Here is a 19742-nt window from a genome sequence, read left to right as displayed (position 1 = left end):
ACACATTCCTCTTGAGGTGGGAAATCCCCATGAAAAGACCATGCTGGCCTTTAGTCAAGGACATGAGACTTGTGTAATGCCAGCAGGCTCCACGGAAGCTGGAACTACCAACCCACGCCTCTTTTCTTGTCAACCACAAGGGATGCCAGCGCAGATCTGAAGAGCACAGCAGCAAACAGCTCCTCAGGGGAGCCTTTTGCACCAGAAGAGCAATTAGCATTTACTCATTAGCCTAATATTTCAATTAGTAACACTTGCAGGCTCTGTCTTAATGAGTTGGAGAAGCCAAAAGAAGGGACCGTCTTGCTCTTGTTCTGTCAAATCTGGGCTGCCTCTCTCATCCCAGGGGGTGGGACCTCTCCAGAGGCCAATTGTCCCCCCTGCAGCAGAGGGAGCACCACGTATCTCGTGGTGGCGGTGGTAGAGGACACAGATGGTGCTGATAGGGCACCCACTTGCCTGTTGGCTGGTGGTGATCATCCCCAGCTTCAGCAATCAAAGCTGAATTAAAGGATTAAGTGCTTGCAAGTCAAGCTGTCCTGATTTTAAGGGGAGGCGTAAGCACCTGGAGCAGTGCAGGGCTAAACCTGCTGTGCCCACACATCCCAAAGTACAGGTTGCTCATTTATCCAGCAGCCACCGTGCAATTTCTTCTGGTCACAGGTGACCGCTTAAAAATAAAAGAGGGGGAGGCAGAAAGGTAGAGGAGGGCAATGCAGAGGCTGTCCTGTGGCCAGACTCCTGTGGCAGAGGCGTTCTCCCGGGATGGGGCAGAGATGGAGAGCTCGGGAACGTGGCCGGCTCCCGTCCCAGCCCATGCGGGGTAGCATGGGGTCTTGGCTTGAGGGGACAAGCCAGGGAGCAGTATCCCCACTCAAACCTCAGACATAATCATCTCCTGAAGGTTTGCTGTGGGGTGCCGAGTCTTTTACACTCACTTTCCTACATCTGCATTCTTGGCTGAGCCGAGAAGCAAACTCCAGCGTCTCGGGCAGAAGACGGAGCCCTCCTCTCCAGGGATGGCAGTTCTTTCTGTTCATACAGCTCGACCTGGCACTGCTTTTTGAGATCTAGCATGAGGCAAGATGGATTCCCAGTTTGAGGAACAATCCCACTTTTCTTTGTTTCTCCTTTAACCTCAACCCTTACGGAGCTCACAATTGTCAGACTCTCACGTTCATGCGTCTCTTACTCAGAGATTTTGATGGTGAAAGGGAAAGCAGGGGAGGATCTGTAAGATTAACTAAGGTTAAAGAGTGATGTCGAGATGGAGAAAGGCCTTATGCCCTATCTCCTGGTGTTGGTCTGCTCAAAGGAAGCTAACGCTCCCACACTGGCTGAGGAACATCTGGAAAGAGACACATCCTGCACCAACAGGAGGACAATGGCCTTAAGGTCTCTGAATACGGCCATATCCAGAAGAAAAGGATTCAAAGTGAAGGCAGCAGAGGTGAGAGGGGCACAAGTTGTAATACATGATCCCTGAACAAAGTTCAACCAAACTATAGCCGAATGAATCCCCTCTCTGCAAACAGCAGCTGCTTGCTCAGCAAACACACCTACCCCAGCCCCGCTGCCACAGCCTCCGCCAGGATTTTTGGAGGAGGGGATATTTTAACATCTGCAAAGAACTGGGATTTGGACCAGTTATGCAACTGCTGCATGTTCCGTGAGGGATGTACCTTCATGTGCAGCCACAGTGGACCCCATTCCTTTCACTAAACCCCCATCATCACTCTTCAGAGGTGCAGCCAGGGGTGCCCCTGCAATGCTGGATGCGGGCGAGTCCACCGATGGGACTTGGTAAAACACCTGCATCATAGAATCATAGAATCGTGGAATAGTTTGGGTTGGAAGGGACACCTCCCACTGGATCAGGGGCTCTAAGCCCCATCCAACCTGGCCTGGAACCCCTCCAGGGATGGGGCACCACCACTGCTCTGGGCACCCTGGGCCAGGGCCTCCCCACCCACACAGCAAAACATTTCTCCCTAAGATCTCATCTCAATCTCCCCTCTTGCAGCTCAAAACTGTCGTCCTTGTCGCATCCCTGCCCTCCCTGATCCAGAGCCCCTCCCCAGCTTTCCTGGAGCCCCTTTCAGCACTGGAAGCTGCTCTAAGGTCTCCCCACAGCCTTTTCTTCTTCTGAAACAACCTGAACTCTCTCAGCCTGTCCTCACAGCAGAGGTGCTCCAGCCCTCAGATTATCTTCGTGGTCTCCTCTGGACTTAGTCTAGCAGATCCATGTTCTTCCTCTGCTGAAGGCCATCCCCAGGACTACTGCATCCACCATAATCTTCTCCTCCTCTTCCAGGAGCACCCACTCTGGCTTTTGAGGCCACAGCTCTCAGTTTCCGATCCTATCGTGTCTCTGATAAATCACAGTTCTCCTCACACATAGACTCTGAACCCGAACCTGTCCCTCTGAACCTCCGACCTGCTGCTGCCAACAAGAAATGGCAACGGCAGCCTTGGCCCAGCACGTAGTGCTGTTTGCACAGTCCTTGCTCAAACACAATGGCCGGAGCTGGCTCTGCACGGGGTGCAGCTCCCCACCAGCGGTGCTGCAACCTCCCTTCCACCCTGACCTGCTGCCGTAGCAGGATTACAACGCCGCATTGTGCACCTCCACCTCTGCTTCAGCACCAGCAGCAGCTTCCCGGCAGGTGTCTGTGCTTCAGCAGTGGAGGATGAAAGTTCACACGCCTTCCATGACTCGCCCCATCACTCCCTCAGCATCTCAGAGGGTATTGGCATCCAACTTGGATTGATTATTGTGGTCGGACATGGTAATCAAGCATAAAACTCAGAGAGTATCGTATATTGACGCTTTGTTGGGTTTGGTGAAGACAATACTGCTTTGGGCAGTGTTCAAGCCCTGGATACCTTCTGTGCCAACACTATCCTGAAGGTGAGAAGCAATGGGAATGTAGTTTATCTACAGCCTCAACATCAGCTGAGCTGTGGCAGAACCAAGCAGAGAGCTTGGAAGCCCCAGCAGGAGCCTGACCTACACCTGTTCCTCTAGACAAGTGCTCCTCATTGAAGCACCCCAAGCCATGGATGCCCAGAAGCAGCACAATTGCAGGCAAAAGCAGCAAAAATAAGCAAATAAATAAATAAAAAGATCTATCATCAGGCACTGAGTCTCTAAAAGGAGCAACTCCCTTTGTAGGAAAGCACAAATCCAGAGTCCTTCTGGCCAGAGGGAGAACATTCAGATCCTATGCTTCCATATGCAACGGGGTACGTTGTAGGAGCAGAGCATTGGCTTTTCATCCATGGTCGAAGGTGTCACACAAAGCTCCAGGGACGAGACCAAGGACTGAGTGGAACCAGCACAACTCAAACCTGGAAGCCTTTCTCTGGGGATTTGGCTTCAAAAGTCCTTCCTTCTTGGGATGAAGAGGTCAGTGGCAAAAGGAACCAGACCAGCATGAGCTGATAAGAAAGCAAAGGAGTTCAGTGAGGCTTCCAAGGGCTGCAGATAATTTTCCTTGTCCTGAAAAAGTTTTGGACATGTCAACGGGTTCCTCCACTGCAACTGGGAGTAGAAAATGCAAATCTCAGAGGCTTTTTTCCTACCAAAAGTGGATCTGGACAGGAAATACCTTTTGTGCCTGTTCTCTGGTCAGCTACCTGCTATTTCCATGCTACTTTGATGACCCCTGCAGGGACAAGCAGTAAAAAAGATCTCAGTTTTTGATCCTTTCCTCACCTAGAAGAGCTGGGGTGAGGACATGGGCACTGCTGGATTTGGAGGGGACAGCTGTCAAGGTCAGCTTGTCTCTTCTCTCTGTAGGAAGCAAAGATTTGACACACACAGAAAGCTCCTAGAGTCTGAGGTCCTTGTGCAGGCCAGGATGGGTGTCCTCAGCAGCTTCCGGCTGCGGATGGGTACGAATGGAGGAACAAACACGGCATCTGCTGCATGGAAATTGTGGCAGAAGAGCCAAAATATGAGTGCATGAACATTGTTGAGAGCATGGAGGGGTGCTGGCTACTTCCAAGGACATAGAATCATAGAACGGTTTCAGTCAGAAGGGACCTCAAAGCCCATCCAGTGCCACCCCTGCCATGGGCAGGGACACCTCCCACTGGATCAGGGGCTCCAAGCCCCATCCAACCTGGCCTGGAACCCCTCCAGGGATGGGGCAGCCACCACTGCTCTGGGCACCCTGGGCCAGGGCCTCCCCACCCGCACAGCAAAACATTTCTCCCTAAGATCTCATCTCAATCTCCCCTCTTTCAGGTCAAAACTGTTCCCCTCATCCCATCGCTGCCCTCCCTGATCCAGAGCCCCTCCCCAGCTTTCCTGGAGCCCCTTTCAGCACTGGAAGCTGCTCTAAGGTCTCCCGTGAGGCTTCTCCTCTCCAGGATGAACAACCCCAACTCTCTCAGCCTGTCCCCATAGCAGAAGTTCTCCAGCCCTCGGATCATCTCTGTGGCCTCCTCTGGACTCACTCCAACAGCTCCGTGTCCTCCCTGGGCAGAACTGGACACTGGGCTCAATACAATCCCAGACAAAAGGCTGTTAAGCGAATATGAAATGGCACACTCTGCTGTGGTGCCCTCCTTGCAGGGTGCTCTGCAGCAGCTCTCCGTGCACTCTCCACCGCTGCCAACGTTGGATCTTCTTCTGATCTCATTGTTGGAGGCGGAATGCAGAACACCGGTTCTGACACGACTCTGCAAATACATCTCGGACAGCAGGGCAGGTATGCAAGGGATACTCCCCATGGTAGATCCTGTGGAGCAGCCCGGCTTCATCATCATCTTCAGGTGATAACCCTCATCTTCTCTCCACAACCCTGGGAATCCATCTTGGTGAAAGGTGAGTCCAGAGTAACTCACACATCCCCACCTTTGGGGCAGGTGTTTAGTGCTCACACGTCGATACCACAGTTTTCCTAGAAACCATAAAATCTCTTCTAGATCCCACTCTGTCTGGGTTGGTTTCTTTTTTCTCCCTCCAGGTGAGGCATCGACATTTATCTGGGTGCCCTGTCATGGTTTCCATAAACAGGAGGTGGCATCAGACCGCGAGGTCCCCACCCTGTTTGCCTGCTGATTTACTTCAGAAGGCATTTGCTGGGTAAACGCCTGCTCTACCTGGTTTCCCTCGGTCAACACGGCTTTTCTAGCCAGGCTTCACCTGAAACTGTTCCCACTATTTAGTTAGAGGCACCAGGTGGTGGCTGAGGCACAGCCAGGGCTGGACCCACTCCTGCAGGTCAGATCCAGCACCGGACTCCTGCTGGCCACAGACAGTCCTAAAGATTTCTTTGGCTGTCTCCGGGTCAAACACAGCTTCCTGATGTCCGGCAACCTCCTCTCCCACTCTGCTCGGTACTAGCAAAGCCACACCTGCAGCGCTGGGTCCAGGACTGGGGTCAACACTACAAGAAGTGCACTTCCCAGTCCAATGCAAGGCCACAAAGGTGAAGAAGGGTCTGAAGCACGGAATCATAGAATCTGTAGGCTTGGAAAAGCCCTCTCAGCTCATCCAGTCCAACCATCAGCCCAACCCCACTGTGCCTGCTAAACCACGTCCCGAAGGGCCACCTCTACACGTTGTTTGAACCCCTCCACGGATGGGCACTCCAGCACTGCCCTGGGCAGCCTCCGTTACTCGGCCCTCTTGGGAGAAGAGCCCAGCGCTCGCCTCACCACAACATCTTGTCTGGGAGCTACAGAGAGCCATGAGGTCTCCCCTCAGCCTCCTCTTCTCCCAGCCAAAGAGCCCCAGGGCCCTCAGCTGGTCCCAGAAGCCGTGGCCTCCAGACCCTCCCCAGCTCCGTTCCCCTCCTCTGGATGTGCTTCAGCAGCTTGTCCCAGAGGTGACAAGGCAAAGCCTGTGCCGGTGCTTGGCAGATCTTCTCTTGGGCATGAAGGCTGAAGATGGGATGTGCTCCGGTTTAGGTGAGAAGCGTCACTGCTTCTGGCTGTAAGCTTTTTGGCTTGCATTGGGACTTTGGCCCTAACCATACACTTATTTGTTCTTTAATCTCGATTGCCTTATCAGAAGCCTTTGAGCAACCAAATACATCTCCACTCACCTTGGGAACAGGCTCTGCTGTTCCTTTTTGGTTGATTTTGTTTCCTTGCCAGAGACCTCCAAGAGATTAGCATGATCCCTCACCAACCTGGGCTTTGTCTGGAAGCCTCTGAAGCCTGCAGCGCTGCCAGCTCTTGGGCACTGAAAGCCCTGTATATTTTTGAGTGGCTGTGAGGTTCCACCAGAAGTCGTGGAGTCTCCATCCCTGCTGTCTGAAAAACATTTGGGGTTGGCACTTTGAGACATGGTTTAGTAGGCATGGTGGGGTTGAACTGGATGAGCTTAGAGGTCTTTTTCCAGGCTTAATGATTTGAAGATCTCCGTGCTGATGAGAATCCCACGCAGCCTTGGCATGTCAGCACCGCCCCTCGGCTTGGCTCTGTGTGCACTTTGCTCCTGACTTCTCAGCTGGCTCGTTTATTCCATTGGCGCTGAGCATCCTTTCCAAGGGAGGTGGTCTCAACGGGCACATCACCATAGAGTGGGCTGCCTCCGCTGTCCCCGGAGAGCAGTTGAAGTTAATAGGAATGAATCAAATCGGGACGCCTCCCTCACTCCACAAAGCGTAGAATTCACTAAATACCAGTTGCGGTCGACGCTAATGGCCCGGCGGCTGCCTGGCAGCGGAAGGAGAGGCCGGCTGTGTGATGGATTTCAAAATGACTCGGAAAGCAAACTTGCACGTTGCTGATAACACGGGGCACTGGATTCCCCGGAAAAAGTCATCGAGAATTTACCGTGGCTCGTTTCGTGAATAGTTCTGTCTGGTCTGAAAAGCAAACAGAAAAGGTGCACGAAAAGCTGGCTGGAGGTGACAGCCCTGCCTCTCGGAAGCTTCTGTCCATGCGGCGTTTTCATAGAATCACTTGGTTGGAAAAGACCTTTGAGATCATCGGGTTCAACCGTACCCGTCCACTACTGAACCATATTTTGCAGGAAGGGTTGCAGACGTAGGAAATCAAGCTCAGATCCAGATTTCCACACTCTGTCTACGCCTGACTCGCTGCTATGGAGACACACACAAACCTCTGGTTTTTCAGCCCCTCTGAGATCCAGCAAGCTCCAGGCTGCCAACGTACAAATGACACGGCCAAACTGACCACGTGTAGGCAGAAAATGGTGGAGATAAGTCCTACCTTAAGCAATGGCTGCATCCAAAGCAGTGGGACCAGCAGGGAGGGAGGGGATTCTGCCCCTCTGCTCCACTCTGGTGAAACCTCACCTGGAGCCCTTGGTCCGGCTCTGGAGTCCTCAGCACAGGAAGGAGATTGAGCTGTTGGAGTGATTCCAGGGAAGACCAAGGAGATGATCCGAGGGCTGGAGCACCTCCCGTACAAGGACAGGCTGAGAGAGTTGGGGTTGTTCAGCTGGAGAAGGCTCAGGGGAGAACTTAGAGCAGCTTCCAGTACTGAAAGGGGCTCCAGGAAAGCTGGGGAGGGGCTCTGGATCAGGAAGGGACAGGGATGGGATGAGGGGAATAGTTTTCAGCTGAAAGAGGGGAGATTGAGATGAGATCTTAGGAAGAAATGTTTTGCTATGAGCGTGGGGAGGCCCTGGCCCAGGGTGCCCAGAGCAGTGGTGGCTGCCCCATCCCTGGAGGGGTTCCAGGCCAGGTTGGATGGGGCTTGGAGCCCCTGATCCAGTGGGAGGTGTCCCTGCCCATGGCAGGGGTGGGACTGGATGGGCTTTGTGGTCTCTTCCAACCAAAATCATTCTGTGATTCTATGATTATATGAAAGAAGGTCCCAAACTGGACCTCCCCTGAGGTCTCCAAGGGGAGATAGACCTGTCCTTAGTGAAACAAGAGAGCTGAGCTGTGGCAAATCTCACAAGTGATGGTCGAGCAAGAAGAAGCAATGAAAGAGGGACAGCATCAACCCTGTTTGGGCACCTTCTCGCTGATGAGCCTCTGGCTGCTCTCAGGCAAGGGCGCTCTATACCTTGCACCTACAGGATGTTTCCCGATGTCCTGCCTGGGGGATGCTCACAGACCCCTCAGCCACCTACCCCACGTCACTGTGGACCCCAAGCAGGCTCATCCATCTCAGGTTGCACAAAGCATGGTTGTGCAGAAGGAGGGGGAGAAGCACCGACCCTCAGACTACTTTGATCCCTGCAGACGGTGAGCTGCCCATGGCTCTACCCAGCCCTGGGCTCCCAGATAAGCGGCCAGCCTTGGGAGGCAGCCGGAGCGCAGGATGGGTGGAGAACACAACAGCCCCACTGTAAACGTGTGGTTTTGATGAGGTGTACAGGGAGAGGCAGCACCTGCCCGTGCCAGGGTGAGGGCGACGGCTGCCTCCCTGCCTGCCGTGGGGTGGAGGGGCAGGAAGCTGAGCCCTTTTGTCCCTCCAGAAATCAAAGTCTGGGCTGGAAGTGACTGATCTGCCTGGTATGCATTTCCTAAGAGCCATGGTCGAGTGGTGAAAGGAAAGCAGAATGGCCAAGGTCCTCTCCACCAGTGCCAGGAGGCACAGCGGGAGCCTGGGTGTTGCACAGCGTTGGTCCTCACGGCACGTGGCGCAGCCATGCATCCTCCAACCCCACCACTAGCGGGGCTGAGAGCCCCTGGTCACAAAAAGCCATGTCTGTGTCTTGCTGATGCTCATCAGCATGATGTGTCTGGCTGAAGGCTCATCCCACGATGCTGGGATGAGCCTTGGTGGGGGAGGATGTGGAGGAAAAGCTGCTGAGGAGCAAGGAAACCCTGATCAAAGGACCGGTTGTGGACCTCCATCATTGAGGGCAGACTCCCAGTCCTCCTTTGCGTAGTCTTAGGTAGTCCACCATCCAGCAAGAAGCAGACTCAGTGACCATTTTTCTGCTGGTACTAGAAAAGAGTTGGCTTCCAGCGGGGCTGTCTTGTTGCTGGTCACCCTGGTACAGCACAGTCCCAACACAGGGGGTTAAGGACTGCACTGCTTTGGAGGAAAATGGGAGGCCAAGATGGCAAAAGCAAGACATCAATGTGCTTATCCTGGAGCCGCAGGTGGTTAAATGCTGTGTCTGGAGCAGCGAGCATGGGGAAGGGAAGCAAAGGACGGAGATGGGGATTGCTATGACCCCAGCCCGGGGTGGATGGATGGAGCCAGGCTGCGCTGGAGGGGATTCGCTCCATGCCATGCAGGTGTGACTCAGAAGCAAAGTCCTAAAGACAGTATAAACACAGAATGGTTTGGGTTGGAAGCGACCTCAAAGCCCATCCAGTTCCAATCCCCCTCCCACTGGACCAGGTTGCTTGTATAGGAATAATCAAGAGCAAAACACTCATGATCAAACCATCCCTGTCCTCAACTTTGTCAAGAAGTACAAGCAGGACGCAACAAAATAAAAGGGACAACCACGAAGAACAGAGCAGGAGGACATGATGAGTCAAAGCAGAACATCAACAGCCATGGGTGAAACCAAGGAGGAAGACAGCAGTGCAAACATTGGTGGCACGGTCACTCCCCACAGTGCCCATCAGTGCCATCAGCGGGCTCACCGCTCAACGTGACACGGTAGCGGTTTGTGGAAGGCAGCCAGCAGCCCTCGAGGCTGTGGCCATCTGACTGTGCCACTCACCGGCTGGTCACTCCCTGGGGCAGGTGCTGGGGAGCAGGGCACCGGTGGGAAGGTCCACCACGGGCTCGACATCCCAGCCATCACCCCCGGGGAGGGGCCACCAGCCGCAGGCACACACGCCAGGCTCCGGGTGTTTGCTTTCCATTCTCCAAGCCCGACGATAACCACCCGCTCCTCGGCCAAGGCTCCGGCTCACCATGCTAAAATGCAGAAGATATTTGATCACGTAAGTGGATTGATTTATTTATTTCAGTAAATACTATTTCCTTAAGTAAAATCTATTTCCATCCTGGCCAGAGCGGAGAATTAGACTGGGTAAATGGAAGGCATTTCTTATAATGAGGATGAGGAGGTCCTGGCCCAGAGCAGTGGTGGCTGCCCCATCCCTGGAGGGGTTCCAGACCAGGTTGGATGGGGCTTGGAGCCCCTGATCCAGTGGGAGGTGTCCCTGCCCATGGCAGGAGGTTGGAAATGGATGAGCTTTCAGGTCTCTTCCAACCCAGACCATTCCACGATTCTATGATTCTCCCCTCACATGGCAATAAATGAGAGAACAGGGAGAAGGGTCCATCAGGACGCTCAGGAGAAGATAAGGTAGCACAGCGAGGGCACAGCGAGGGCACAGCCTGCCTGTGTTGGTGCCCAAGCTACTCAGGAAACAGCCGTGTTAGGAAAGTCCCAACACCCCCTGTCCTACAGCTCGGTGTGGGGCAGCAGAGTGTGTGACACCCCAGATGTTGCAGGGACGTAGGGAAAGGCTCTCCTGCTCTGAAACACTCTCCCCCTGCAAGAGTGCACCGCTGCTGAGTCAATCCTTGCCGTTCTCTGCTCCTCTCCAAACTGAAGGCTGTGGAAGAGAGCACCTCACCCAAGATACATTCATTGAGTTGGCTGTGGAAAAGGCTTGCATGGAGCCACATTCCTGCTCCACGTCTACTCCACGGGCGAGCACTGAGCCCTCTCCTGGGATGAAGCAGGAGGGATCAGCACCCTGCTTGCCCCACCAAGGTCTTTGCCACTCTTTTTCCACACAAGAAAACATTTCTTCCTAAGATCTCATCTCAACCTCCCCCTCTCAGATAAAAACCTTTCCCCTCATCCCGTCCCTGCCCTCCATGATCCAGAGCCCCTCCCCAGCTTTCCTGCAGCCCCTTTCAGCACTGGAAGCTGCTCTAAGGTCTCCTGTGAGGCTTCTCCTCTCCAGGCTGAACAACCCCAACTCTCTCAGCCTGTCAAGGCTGCCAGGAGTAGGAGATGAAGCAACGGTGAAGAGGGCAACATCAACAAACGTCAGCTGTCAGAGTGTGTGGCTTCCAAGCAAGGACAGCCCAAATTTCTGCTTTCCTTAATTCTTCTATTGGGATCCCGGCTGTGCCGGCCTCCCCGCTCTGGGAGGGGGAGAGCGGACACCGGGGGCTTGCAGCCTGGACTCCCACCCAAAGGGGAGGACACAGCAGAGGATTTAACCAGATTCTCAAGACAAACCATCTCCCGTTAGACAATGATGAGTTCCCTGGGTAGAAACAAGCAGAAATAAATCACAAATTAATCCTTTTTTTCCAGGAAGCTTTGACCCCTGAATGCTCTGCTTAAGTTTACGACTACGCTCAAGCTCCATCATGGTTTGCAGCGAGTCCTACAAACAGGAGAGATGCCATGGCGATGGTTTTTGTGGCCTGAATGTCCCCACACACAACCCAACACTCCCTAGCGTAGTGCTGATGACTGGAAGAAGTCGCGTTGCCATTGTAGACTTGGCTAAAACCATTGTAAGAGTCAGGTCACGAGCGGAGGAGCACAGCCGGTGCCTCCGTGGTGGCATCACATCTGCAGCCACAGCTGGACTCTGCACTGATGGCCATCACCACCACTGGCAGGCATCAAGAGAAGGGCAGAGCGGGAAAAATGAAGTTTTATTGTCTATGTTTGTGAAGATAGCACCCCGATATTCCTAAGCGAGGGAAAAAGCAAGCAGCGGCTGCTCCTGCTGCTGCAGCGGGAGCTCAGCCCGGGCCAGGAAGGCGTCCCTGAGCAGCCAAGGGACTTTGCGGTTATCACTGTTTACCTTTCAGGGCGATATTTGTGTCCCGGCTGGAAATTTCCACTAGACTGCCCTGCTTGAGCACCGCCTCTGAGGTTCATCGATTATCACTGCTACCGAACCACTTCCACCCACAAAACTGTGACCTCACTCAAAAAAATGATAACAAAACCATCAACCATGGAATCATAGAATGGTTTGGGTTGGAAGGGACCTCAAAGCCCATCCAGTGCCACCCCTGCCATGGGCAGGGACACCTCCCGCTGGATCAGGGGCTCCAAGCCCCATCCAACCTGGCCTGGAACCCCTCCAGGGATGGGGCAGCCACCACTGCTCTGGGCACCCTGGGCCAGGGCCTCCCCACCCTCACAGCAAAACATTTCTCCCCAAGATCTCATCTCAATCTCCCTTCTTTGAGCTCAAAACCGTTGCCCTCATCCCATCCCTGCCCTCCCTGATCCAGAGCCCCTCCCCAGCTTTCCTGGAGCCCCTTTCAGCACTGGAAGCTGCTCTAAGGTCTCCCCGAGGCTTCTCTTCTCCAGGATGAACAACCCCAACTCTCTCAGCCTGTCCTCTACAGGAGCTGCTCCAGCCCTCGGATGATCTCCGTGGCCTGCTCTGGACTCTCTCCAACAGCTCCATGTCCTTCCTGTGCTGAAAGCCTCTTCCCCTCTGCCTCACACAAATATTTCTTCTACCTTCTAATGGTCTGAAATATCTGCTTCTTTGCAGGAAGTTGATGGCGATATACAGGTGTCAGCCAGGTCGGATCTGGGTCTTCTTCAGCCTCCTCATCCTCCTTTTAGTCACGCTTCAGGCTGTGGAGAAGCTGCAGCCCCCTAGGTATGTCCCAAGCAAGATTGCAAACCTTGTCCTCCAGCCCTTTGCTGACCATTGAGGAGGGATCAAAGCTATTCTCCTGAAAAACCACCCAACAATGTCTTGTTTAGACAGGGAGGAAAACCCAGTGGGAGAGGACCCCTCTGAGGCTTTTGTGTCCAACACCTACACCCCGGCCATAACTGAGCCCGCTTTGGGTGCAGACCAGGCTGCTTTGTCCTATCTGGCGTCAAAACTCGTCAGCCCTTGAACATCCTCCCAGTTGTCCCGGTCTGGGGTCATCTGCAGACTTTCCTCCAGCTTCTCCAAACCATCCGCTTGTCTCTCTCCTTGCCTTCTCTTGCCCTGCCTTTTTCCACCAGCCCACGGTCCTCAGGGGCACAGAGGCACCAGCACATCACTCCTGACCCATCCCTGTCTTCTCACGCCCACCCCAACCTCCCGGGGCAGCGGTCAAGTCCAACACCCACCAGCAATGCCACCCCACAACCACCCCCTCCAAGAAAGACGGGGCAATGCTCTTTGGGGTGTCTACGGGGGGGCCATTGTTGAGCTGCAGAGGAACTGCCCTCTTTGCACACCCCTTCCACCCTCTGCCCATTTCCAGCTGCACCTCATGTCCTCCTTGTTGCAGAAACTGCCGCTGCGAGGTGGAGCGTGACCTGCAGCAGACCACGGAGCGCAGCCAGAAGAGGCTCAGCCCTGCCCTCCAGACCCCCGACCTGCTGTGGGAGGACCATCCCCTGCACTGGCAGAGGAAAGCCATGCTGGACCCCACCTCCACAGAGAGCGTGCAGGAAGTTTTTCAGATGCATCCGTACTTCAGCCGAGAGACCCCACCGGAACGCAGCCCAGGCAGCCCAGAGGAGCGCTGGCCGTGGCAGCCTGTGGAGAGCAGCGAGAAGCTGAAAGCCCATCCTTCATCCACGAGGCTGAAATCCCAGCTTCCTGGCCTAAGAACAGCAATCCGAGAGGGTCCTTCTCCAAGTCCTTCTGGGAGAATCTCAGCAGTCTGGGGAGATGCTGATGCTGTCACCAAGAAGTTCATGATCTTTGCAAACTGGAAGACCACAGAGGAGTATGGGGGAACATCACCAGCAGGGATAAGGCAGGTGGTGACACAGAGCCAGGCTGAGCATCAAGACACACGTACCCCCCACCATCAGTGGGACACCTTGCTTAAACCCTCCTTGCCAAATTCAGCTCAACCTCCACAAGCGGAGGACTTCCACAAGACAGACCCAGAAAGAGGATTTTTCCCAAGTTGGACAGAAGTCTCTAAGGCTGTTGAGGTGATTTTTGGAGAAGACCAGCAGACCAAACAGCTGTCCTCGCAGAGGGAGACCTGTGAGCCCAAAACTGACATCGTTTTCCTCAAAGTCCACAAGAGCGCCAGCAGCACTGTCATGAACGTCCTCTTCCGCTTTGGCGATACGCACAACCTCACCTTCGTCTTCCCCATCGGGGGTGGCAACCAACTCCACTACCCCCACCACTTCTTAGCGAAGGCCGTGCAGGGCTTCTCACCAGGGAGCCCCCGGAGGTTCAACATCCTCTGCCACCACATGCGATTCCTGCAGCCAGAGGTACGGGCAAAGTCGGGGTGCCTTGGGAGGGGCAAACTGGGGAGGGAAAGAGGGGCCCTTGGGGACCAAGGAGGGACACCTGTAGAGCACATAAGCTCTTCAGGGATGAAGCTAAAGACAGACAGAATTGCACTCAGGTACCTTCCATGTTACGGCACCTCCTGAGAGCTTCTTGGATGAACCATTGCACTGTGACCTGGAACAAGCCAGGGAACAGGGGCTGTAGCAGACAGCAACTATCATCTCATTCTTGTCTGGTGGGCTCTTGGAGATGTCTTGATCCCTAGACAGGCTCAGAGAGGACCAGCTGCAAGAGAAAAACACCTTAGAGCGATTCCAGAGGAAGCCACAAAGATGATCTGAGGGCTGGGGCATCTCACATCCAAGGACAGGCTGAGAGCTGGGGTTGTTCAGCCTGGAGAAAAGAAGGCTGCGGGGAGACCTTAGAGCAGCTTGCAGTGCTGAAAGGGGCTCCAGGACCCACCACCTCCAACTTCAGAGACTGTTTCTGCTTTCTAGCAGAACACAGGATCGCAAGCAAACAGGTCCCTTCTCCCTATCCCGCCTTCAAAACCTCCTTTTTCTCCTGCAGGTGCAGAAAGTGGTGTCCAGCTCAGCCGTCTACTTTTCCATCCTGAGGAACCCTGTGCAGCTCATGGAGTCCTCCTTCATGTACTACAAGAGCACGTCAGCTTTCTCCCATGCTCGAAGCCTGGAGGAGTTCCTCAGCCAGCCCTACCGCTACTACAACCCTGAAAGAGGCGACAGACACTACGCCAGGAACCTCATGGCATTCGACTTTGGATTCAATCCTGACGCAGAGGTCTCGGCCAGGCGGGTGCAACTCATGCTGAAGGCCATTGAGGCATCTTTTGACTTGCTCCTCATCTCCGAGTACTTTGATGAGTCCATGGTGCTGCTGAAGGAGCTGCTGTGCTGGGACCTGGACAGCGTTGTCTACTTCCCACTAAACAGCAGGGACAGCAAGACCAAGGCCACCCTCTCAGCTGCCATAGTGGAGAAGATAAAGGACTGGAACAGGCTAGACTGGGAGATCTACACCCACTTCAACAGGACTTTCTGGGAAAGGATTGACCGAGACTTTGGCAGGGAGCGCATGCAGCGGGAAGTAAAGGCACTTCGGGAGAGGCAGGCAGAGCTGGCGAGGATCTGCCTGCAAGAGATGGGCAGCGTGGCCCCAAAGGACATCCAGGACCCTTCCCTGCGGCCGCTGCAGCACGGCAGCGCCAAGATCTTGGGCTATAACATCAAACGGGGCTTGGATAAGGAGACAGAGCGCATGTGCCGGCGGCTGGTGACCCCAGAGCTGCAGTACAGCGGCGCTCTCTACAAGAGGCAGTTTGCCCAGAAGCCCCCCCAGACCCACCAGGGCGCTCCTTCTCGGCAGAGCAACGCTCTGCGGCACAGGCTGGAGGGCCCCCAAAACTGAGCCTCCTTGTCCCCTCCAGGCATCTTTCTCCTGCCTCCTCTGCTGAGGACGGCGAGGCGCTCGCCCCCTGGGCTCGGGGGCTGCTCCTGCCCCGGGGGGCAGCGGCTGGGACGCTGCCACCCACCGGAGCCCCTGCCCACCTCCGGCTGTGCAGGACTCCACGAGGCTCTCGGGACCACGCGCTGCCGGTGCCGCGGAGCAGGACGGGCTGCGACGGGAGCTCGCGGGGACTCAGCCAAACCCCCACCTTGCAGAAGGTGACCTGGGGGGTCTCATTGCGGCAGCGAGGGGCACAACCAGGAGGGCGACCCGAGTCCTCAGCACAGCACTTGGGACCGATAAGACACGGTTCCAGCTGGGATGCGTGTTGCTGCCCTTCACCTGGGGCTCCCACCGGCTGGAGAGCGCGACGGCGTGGGGCCAAGCTGTAAATCAGAGCTGTGGAGCTTGATTTACAGCTTGGGAAAGAGTCCGGCTGGCTGGCTGCAGCTCTCCTCCGCTATATTTTAATGCCACTGTGCTGGAAAAGCAGCTTCTTAATTAAAAACAACAATATTCCCCATCACTCCTATTAAGCTGCCCTTAATTACATCAGGCTGCAGAGGATGCGACCCCCGCAGCAGCCCGAGACCTCAAACGTCTGAAAATGTCCTGGGGGAACAAAAAAGAAAGGAAAACAAAAAAAAATTAACAGTGTTTTTGGCCCCGACTCTGTGGTTCTGCTTTGCCTTCGGATGCTGCCCTTGTCCGCTGCATTTCTAGGCTCAGCATTCCCACCCCCGAGCCGACGCTGACACCGCGGTGTTAGACTACAAGGGAAATAACCACACGTCCAGGAGACACCTTGTGAGCATCCCGGCAGCAAGACATCCCACCCCACCGCTTGGAGTGGCCGTAGGAATGTTCTGCGCTCAGCCTGGGCAGAAACACCCCAAGAAGGTGCTGTGGTGAGCGAATCAACCTTCTTCCCACCTCCTACATTTCTCCTCTAATCTGAAGCAGTGCCAGCAAAACAGTTTGGATGAACAGAGGCCCCATTTGGGGATTTTCAGCATGATTTCCAAACCAAAAGAGGTTCAGAACAGAATTGCCCACAGGATCTGAGCATCCCAGCCGTGGGGAGCATCAGAGGTCTCAGTTTCCACCTGAAACCCCATCTTCTGCTGACAGTTTAACCAGGACAAAAAGCCAGATTGTGTTCCCACTGCCCTTCCTTGGAAGGGACCAGGCGGCGCCAAGCATCCGGCCGGGCACAGTGTGGGGGGCATCGCTTTGGGGGCATCATTTGCTGCATGGGTTTTGGGGTGTTGTTTGTTCCATAAAGTTTCATCTCCGAGGCATGTCCAAAAATCATTGCGTTGGTCCCTCCCCTTGTTTCTCCTGGTTGAGATATGTGTGGTGGTGTTGATCTGCAGAGGTCCAGCTCCCTTCTGGGTTCCTGAGCAGCCTCCAGTTCACCCCGGGGGCAATTCTGCATGGGAGCAAAGGACACGGGCAGCCCCCGGGCCGCGGAGCCGGGGTCGTTCCCCAGAAACCCACAGGGAACGTGGGCAAAGAGGAGCAGGGCAACCAGGCTGGGGGCAACCGCGTGGCCGGGTACCAAACCTGCACCCGACACCTTCACTCTGGATTTTAATGAGGTTCCACCTTTGGCCTGAAGTTGCACCAGGGCAGGTTTAGATTGGATATTAGGAAAAATTTCATCACTTAAAGGGTGGTGAAGCCCTGGCAGAGGCTGCCCAGGGCAGTGGGGGAGTCTCCTTCCCTGGAAGGCTTCAAAAAGATATGTAGAGATGGCACTTTGGGCCATGGTTTCTCAGGGAGGGCAGGGACAGGACGAGGGGGAACGTTTTTCAGCTGAAAGAGGGGAGATGGAGACGAGATCTTCGGGAGAAATGTTTTGCTGTGCGGGTGGGGAGGCCCTGGCCCAGGGTGCCCAGAGCAGCGGTGGCTGCCCCATCCCTGGAGGGGTTCCAGGCCAGGTTGGATGGGGCTTGGAGCCCCTGATCCAGTGGGAGGTGTCCCTGCCCATGGCAGGGGTGGCACTGGATGGGCTTTGAGGTCTCTTCCAACCCAAACCATTCTATGATTCTATTCCCAAGGGAGCTCAGGGATCGTGACTTCCTGCAAGGCCGGCCTGGCCGATTCCTTTGCAATATTGTAAAACAATCTCATCCTGTGACAGGGGCCAAGTGGGCAGGATGGGTGCTGGACGGGACGAGCAGCAGAATCCTCCATGCCACAAAACCCACTCCCAGGAGAGGGGCTGCAGGGACCTCCTTGGCCCCCGTCCACAGCTCAGGCACGAGGCTCAGAGTTGCTCTTCTCTTCTTTCTTCTTCCGACATGGTTTGTCACCGTCCACCTGCGCTCCCGCCTTTGCCTTGGGTATCCGGTATTTGCTCTTTTGGCTGTAAAGGAGGTTCTTCTGGAAGAGCCTTGGGATGTTGCCTTGGTACAGCAGGAGGGCAGCGAGCATCCCTGAAACGAGAGCACGGACCCCTTGCATGGGCTGCATCGAGCATCTCCACCCGCCCCACAGCTGAGCAGTGATTTCAGGCACGTGCCACCACCTTCACCACGACCAAAACGTAGAGAGACCTTCACTGCGTTACCTTAAGGAGAATTTAACCATCGTGTCCTCATAGCCTCCAAACAGCGAGGTTTGTTTTGACCCAAAAGGGCCATAAATGACGTAGAAATGGTATTTACAAAACAGAGAGCAAAGGAACGACCTGAGTGACAGGGAAGGGGGACAGAAAAGAACACTTGCCAGTGGCATTCCCAAGTTCAGCTCTTTGCCAGGAACGGTTTGTGTGATGCCCGGTGTTGCTGCCTCCCCTATCGCCCCCCACGCCAAGCCCTGCCCCAGGCACCTCCCTGGCAGATCTCACCTGCGAGGGGCCCCAGCCAGTAAACCTGGACGTAGTCCCAAAAGCTGCTGCCTGAGCAGTGGAAGGTGGAGGCTGTGGCCAGGGCAGGGTTGAAGAAGGCTCCCGTGAACGGCCCGGCTGCATGGGAAGAGAAGCACAGCCACCAGTCTTGCTGGCAGCCTTTGAAAGACCAACAAAGAGCTGGAACGGCCCTTTCTGTCTGCCAGGAGCCTCTCTGTTGCCCGGCTCCGGCAGCTGCACAGAACCCTAGAACCACACGATGGTTTGGGTTGGAAGGGACCTCAAAGCCCACCCAGTTCCGACCCCCTGCCGTGGGCAGGGACACCTCCCGCTGGACCAGGCTGCTCAGAGGTTGCATCTCTTGGACTGTGCAGTAAGAACACATGGAGAAATCCCACCCTCATCACCTTGAGGTTTGTGGGAAGCAACCGAGGGGTTGCGTTAGGGGACAATTCAAGAATGGTGCTCCCAGTCTTGGGGCAAGCTATGGCTTCTCATCTGACATCTCATGCGCTGCCTGGATCTCCTAAACTGCTGTTTTCATCCCAAAATGAACATTCCCCAACGTAAGTAGAAAATAAACATCTTGGTAATCATTAGCTTCAAGCCCAGAAGATGGAACAGGAACTGTTCCTCCCTCATAAACGAGGTATTTCTCTAAATGACTTTGAAAAAGGCTGCTCACCTGTGTAGGTCAGGAAGGTGACGGTGGCTGCCAGCACGGGGACACGGTACGTCAGGGGACTCTGTTGTAACTTGCAAAGGACAAGGTGGAAAAAGAAAGAGCAGGTGCCTTCCACAAAGGCAGCGTGGTGCAGCGACGTGTGGATTGAGGAGCTGCACTCTGAGGCTATCAGATTCTGGATGAGGTGGAAATGCGTCAGCTCCCAGGACCAGTAGAGCCTGGTGAGAGCCCAGCCCAGCCCCGTGCCCGCGCCCTGGGCCAGCAGCTTGGCAGCAGTGCCTGCAAGGTCGGACTCATGGAGCAGGAACTCCTGGAGAGAGACGGTCGGGTTGGCGGATGCTCCATCAAAAGAGACTCCGTGAACCACGAAGAGGAGGAAGAGCAGGGTCAGGACCACATCTAGCCCAAAGCCACCACCCCACGGGCCAATGTCCACCAGCATCCTTAGCTCAAGGCAGCTCGTGCATAACTGTAACGAGCCAGCAAGTTCTCTGGCGAGGCAGCCGTATGCTCCAGGAGACAGAAGCCACTTGGAAATCCTCCTGAGCACCTGGCACACCCCAACAACCAGGAAAACAAAAGCAATGGAGACATTCAGGCCAGCCATCGCAAAGGCCGCGCTGGT

General features: G+C 55.0%; 2 protein-coding genes and 1 long non-coding RNA gene across 3 annotated transcripts; 1 reads left to right on the top strand and 2 right to left on the bottom strand.

Annotated features, from left to right (window-relative positions):
• Nucleotides 1-937: 937 nt before the first annotated feature.
• Nucleotides 938-2368, bottom strand: LOC128852986 (uncharacterized). The gene is made up of 3 exons (XR_008451155.1): nucleotides 2156-2368; nucleotides 1683-1812; nucleotides 938-1070 (listed from the first exon to the last, which is right to left on the bottom strand). It is a non-coding gene; the product is annotated as an uncharacterized LOC128852986 (long non-coding RNA).
• Nucleotides 2369-2786: 418 nt separating this feature from the next.
• On the top strand, nucleotides 2787-15893 carry LOC104067436 (uncharacterized). The gene is made up of 5 exons (XM_009570179.2): nucleotides 2787-2813; nucleotides 4583-4782; nucleotides 12396-12506; nucleotides 13138-14089; nucleotides 14682-15893. Exons 1-5 carry the CDS (start codon nucleotides 2787-2789, stop codon nucleotides 15537-15539), a joined length of 2148 nt encoding a protein of 715 aa, XP_009568474.2. The 3' UTR covers nucleotides 15540-15893.
• Nucleotides 15894-16846: 953 nt separating this feature from the next.
• Nucleotides 16847-19742, bottom strand: LOC104067415 (aquaporin-12). The gene is made up of 3 exons (XM_009570157.2): nucleotides 19118-19742; nucleotides 18433-18549; nucleotides 16847-18019 (listed from the first exon to the last, which is right to left on the bottom strand). The coding sequence occupies exons 1-3, from the start codon at nucleotides 19722-19724 to the stop codon at nucleotides 17838-17840; spliced, it is 906 nt and encodes a 301-aa protein (XP_009568452.2). The 5' UTR covers nucleotides 19725-19742; the 3' UTR covers nucleotides 16847-17837.

This window comes from Cuculus canorus, chromosome 9 (genome assembly GCF_017976375.1).
Source record: "Cuculus canorus isolate bCucCan1 chromosome 9, bCucCan1.pri, whole genome shotgun sequence".
Classification (NCBI taxonomy): Eukaryota; Metazoa; Chordata; class Aves; order Cuculiformes; family Cuculidae; genus Cuculus; species Cuculus canorus.
This window is presented reverse-complemented; position numbering and strand designations above follow the sequence as displayed.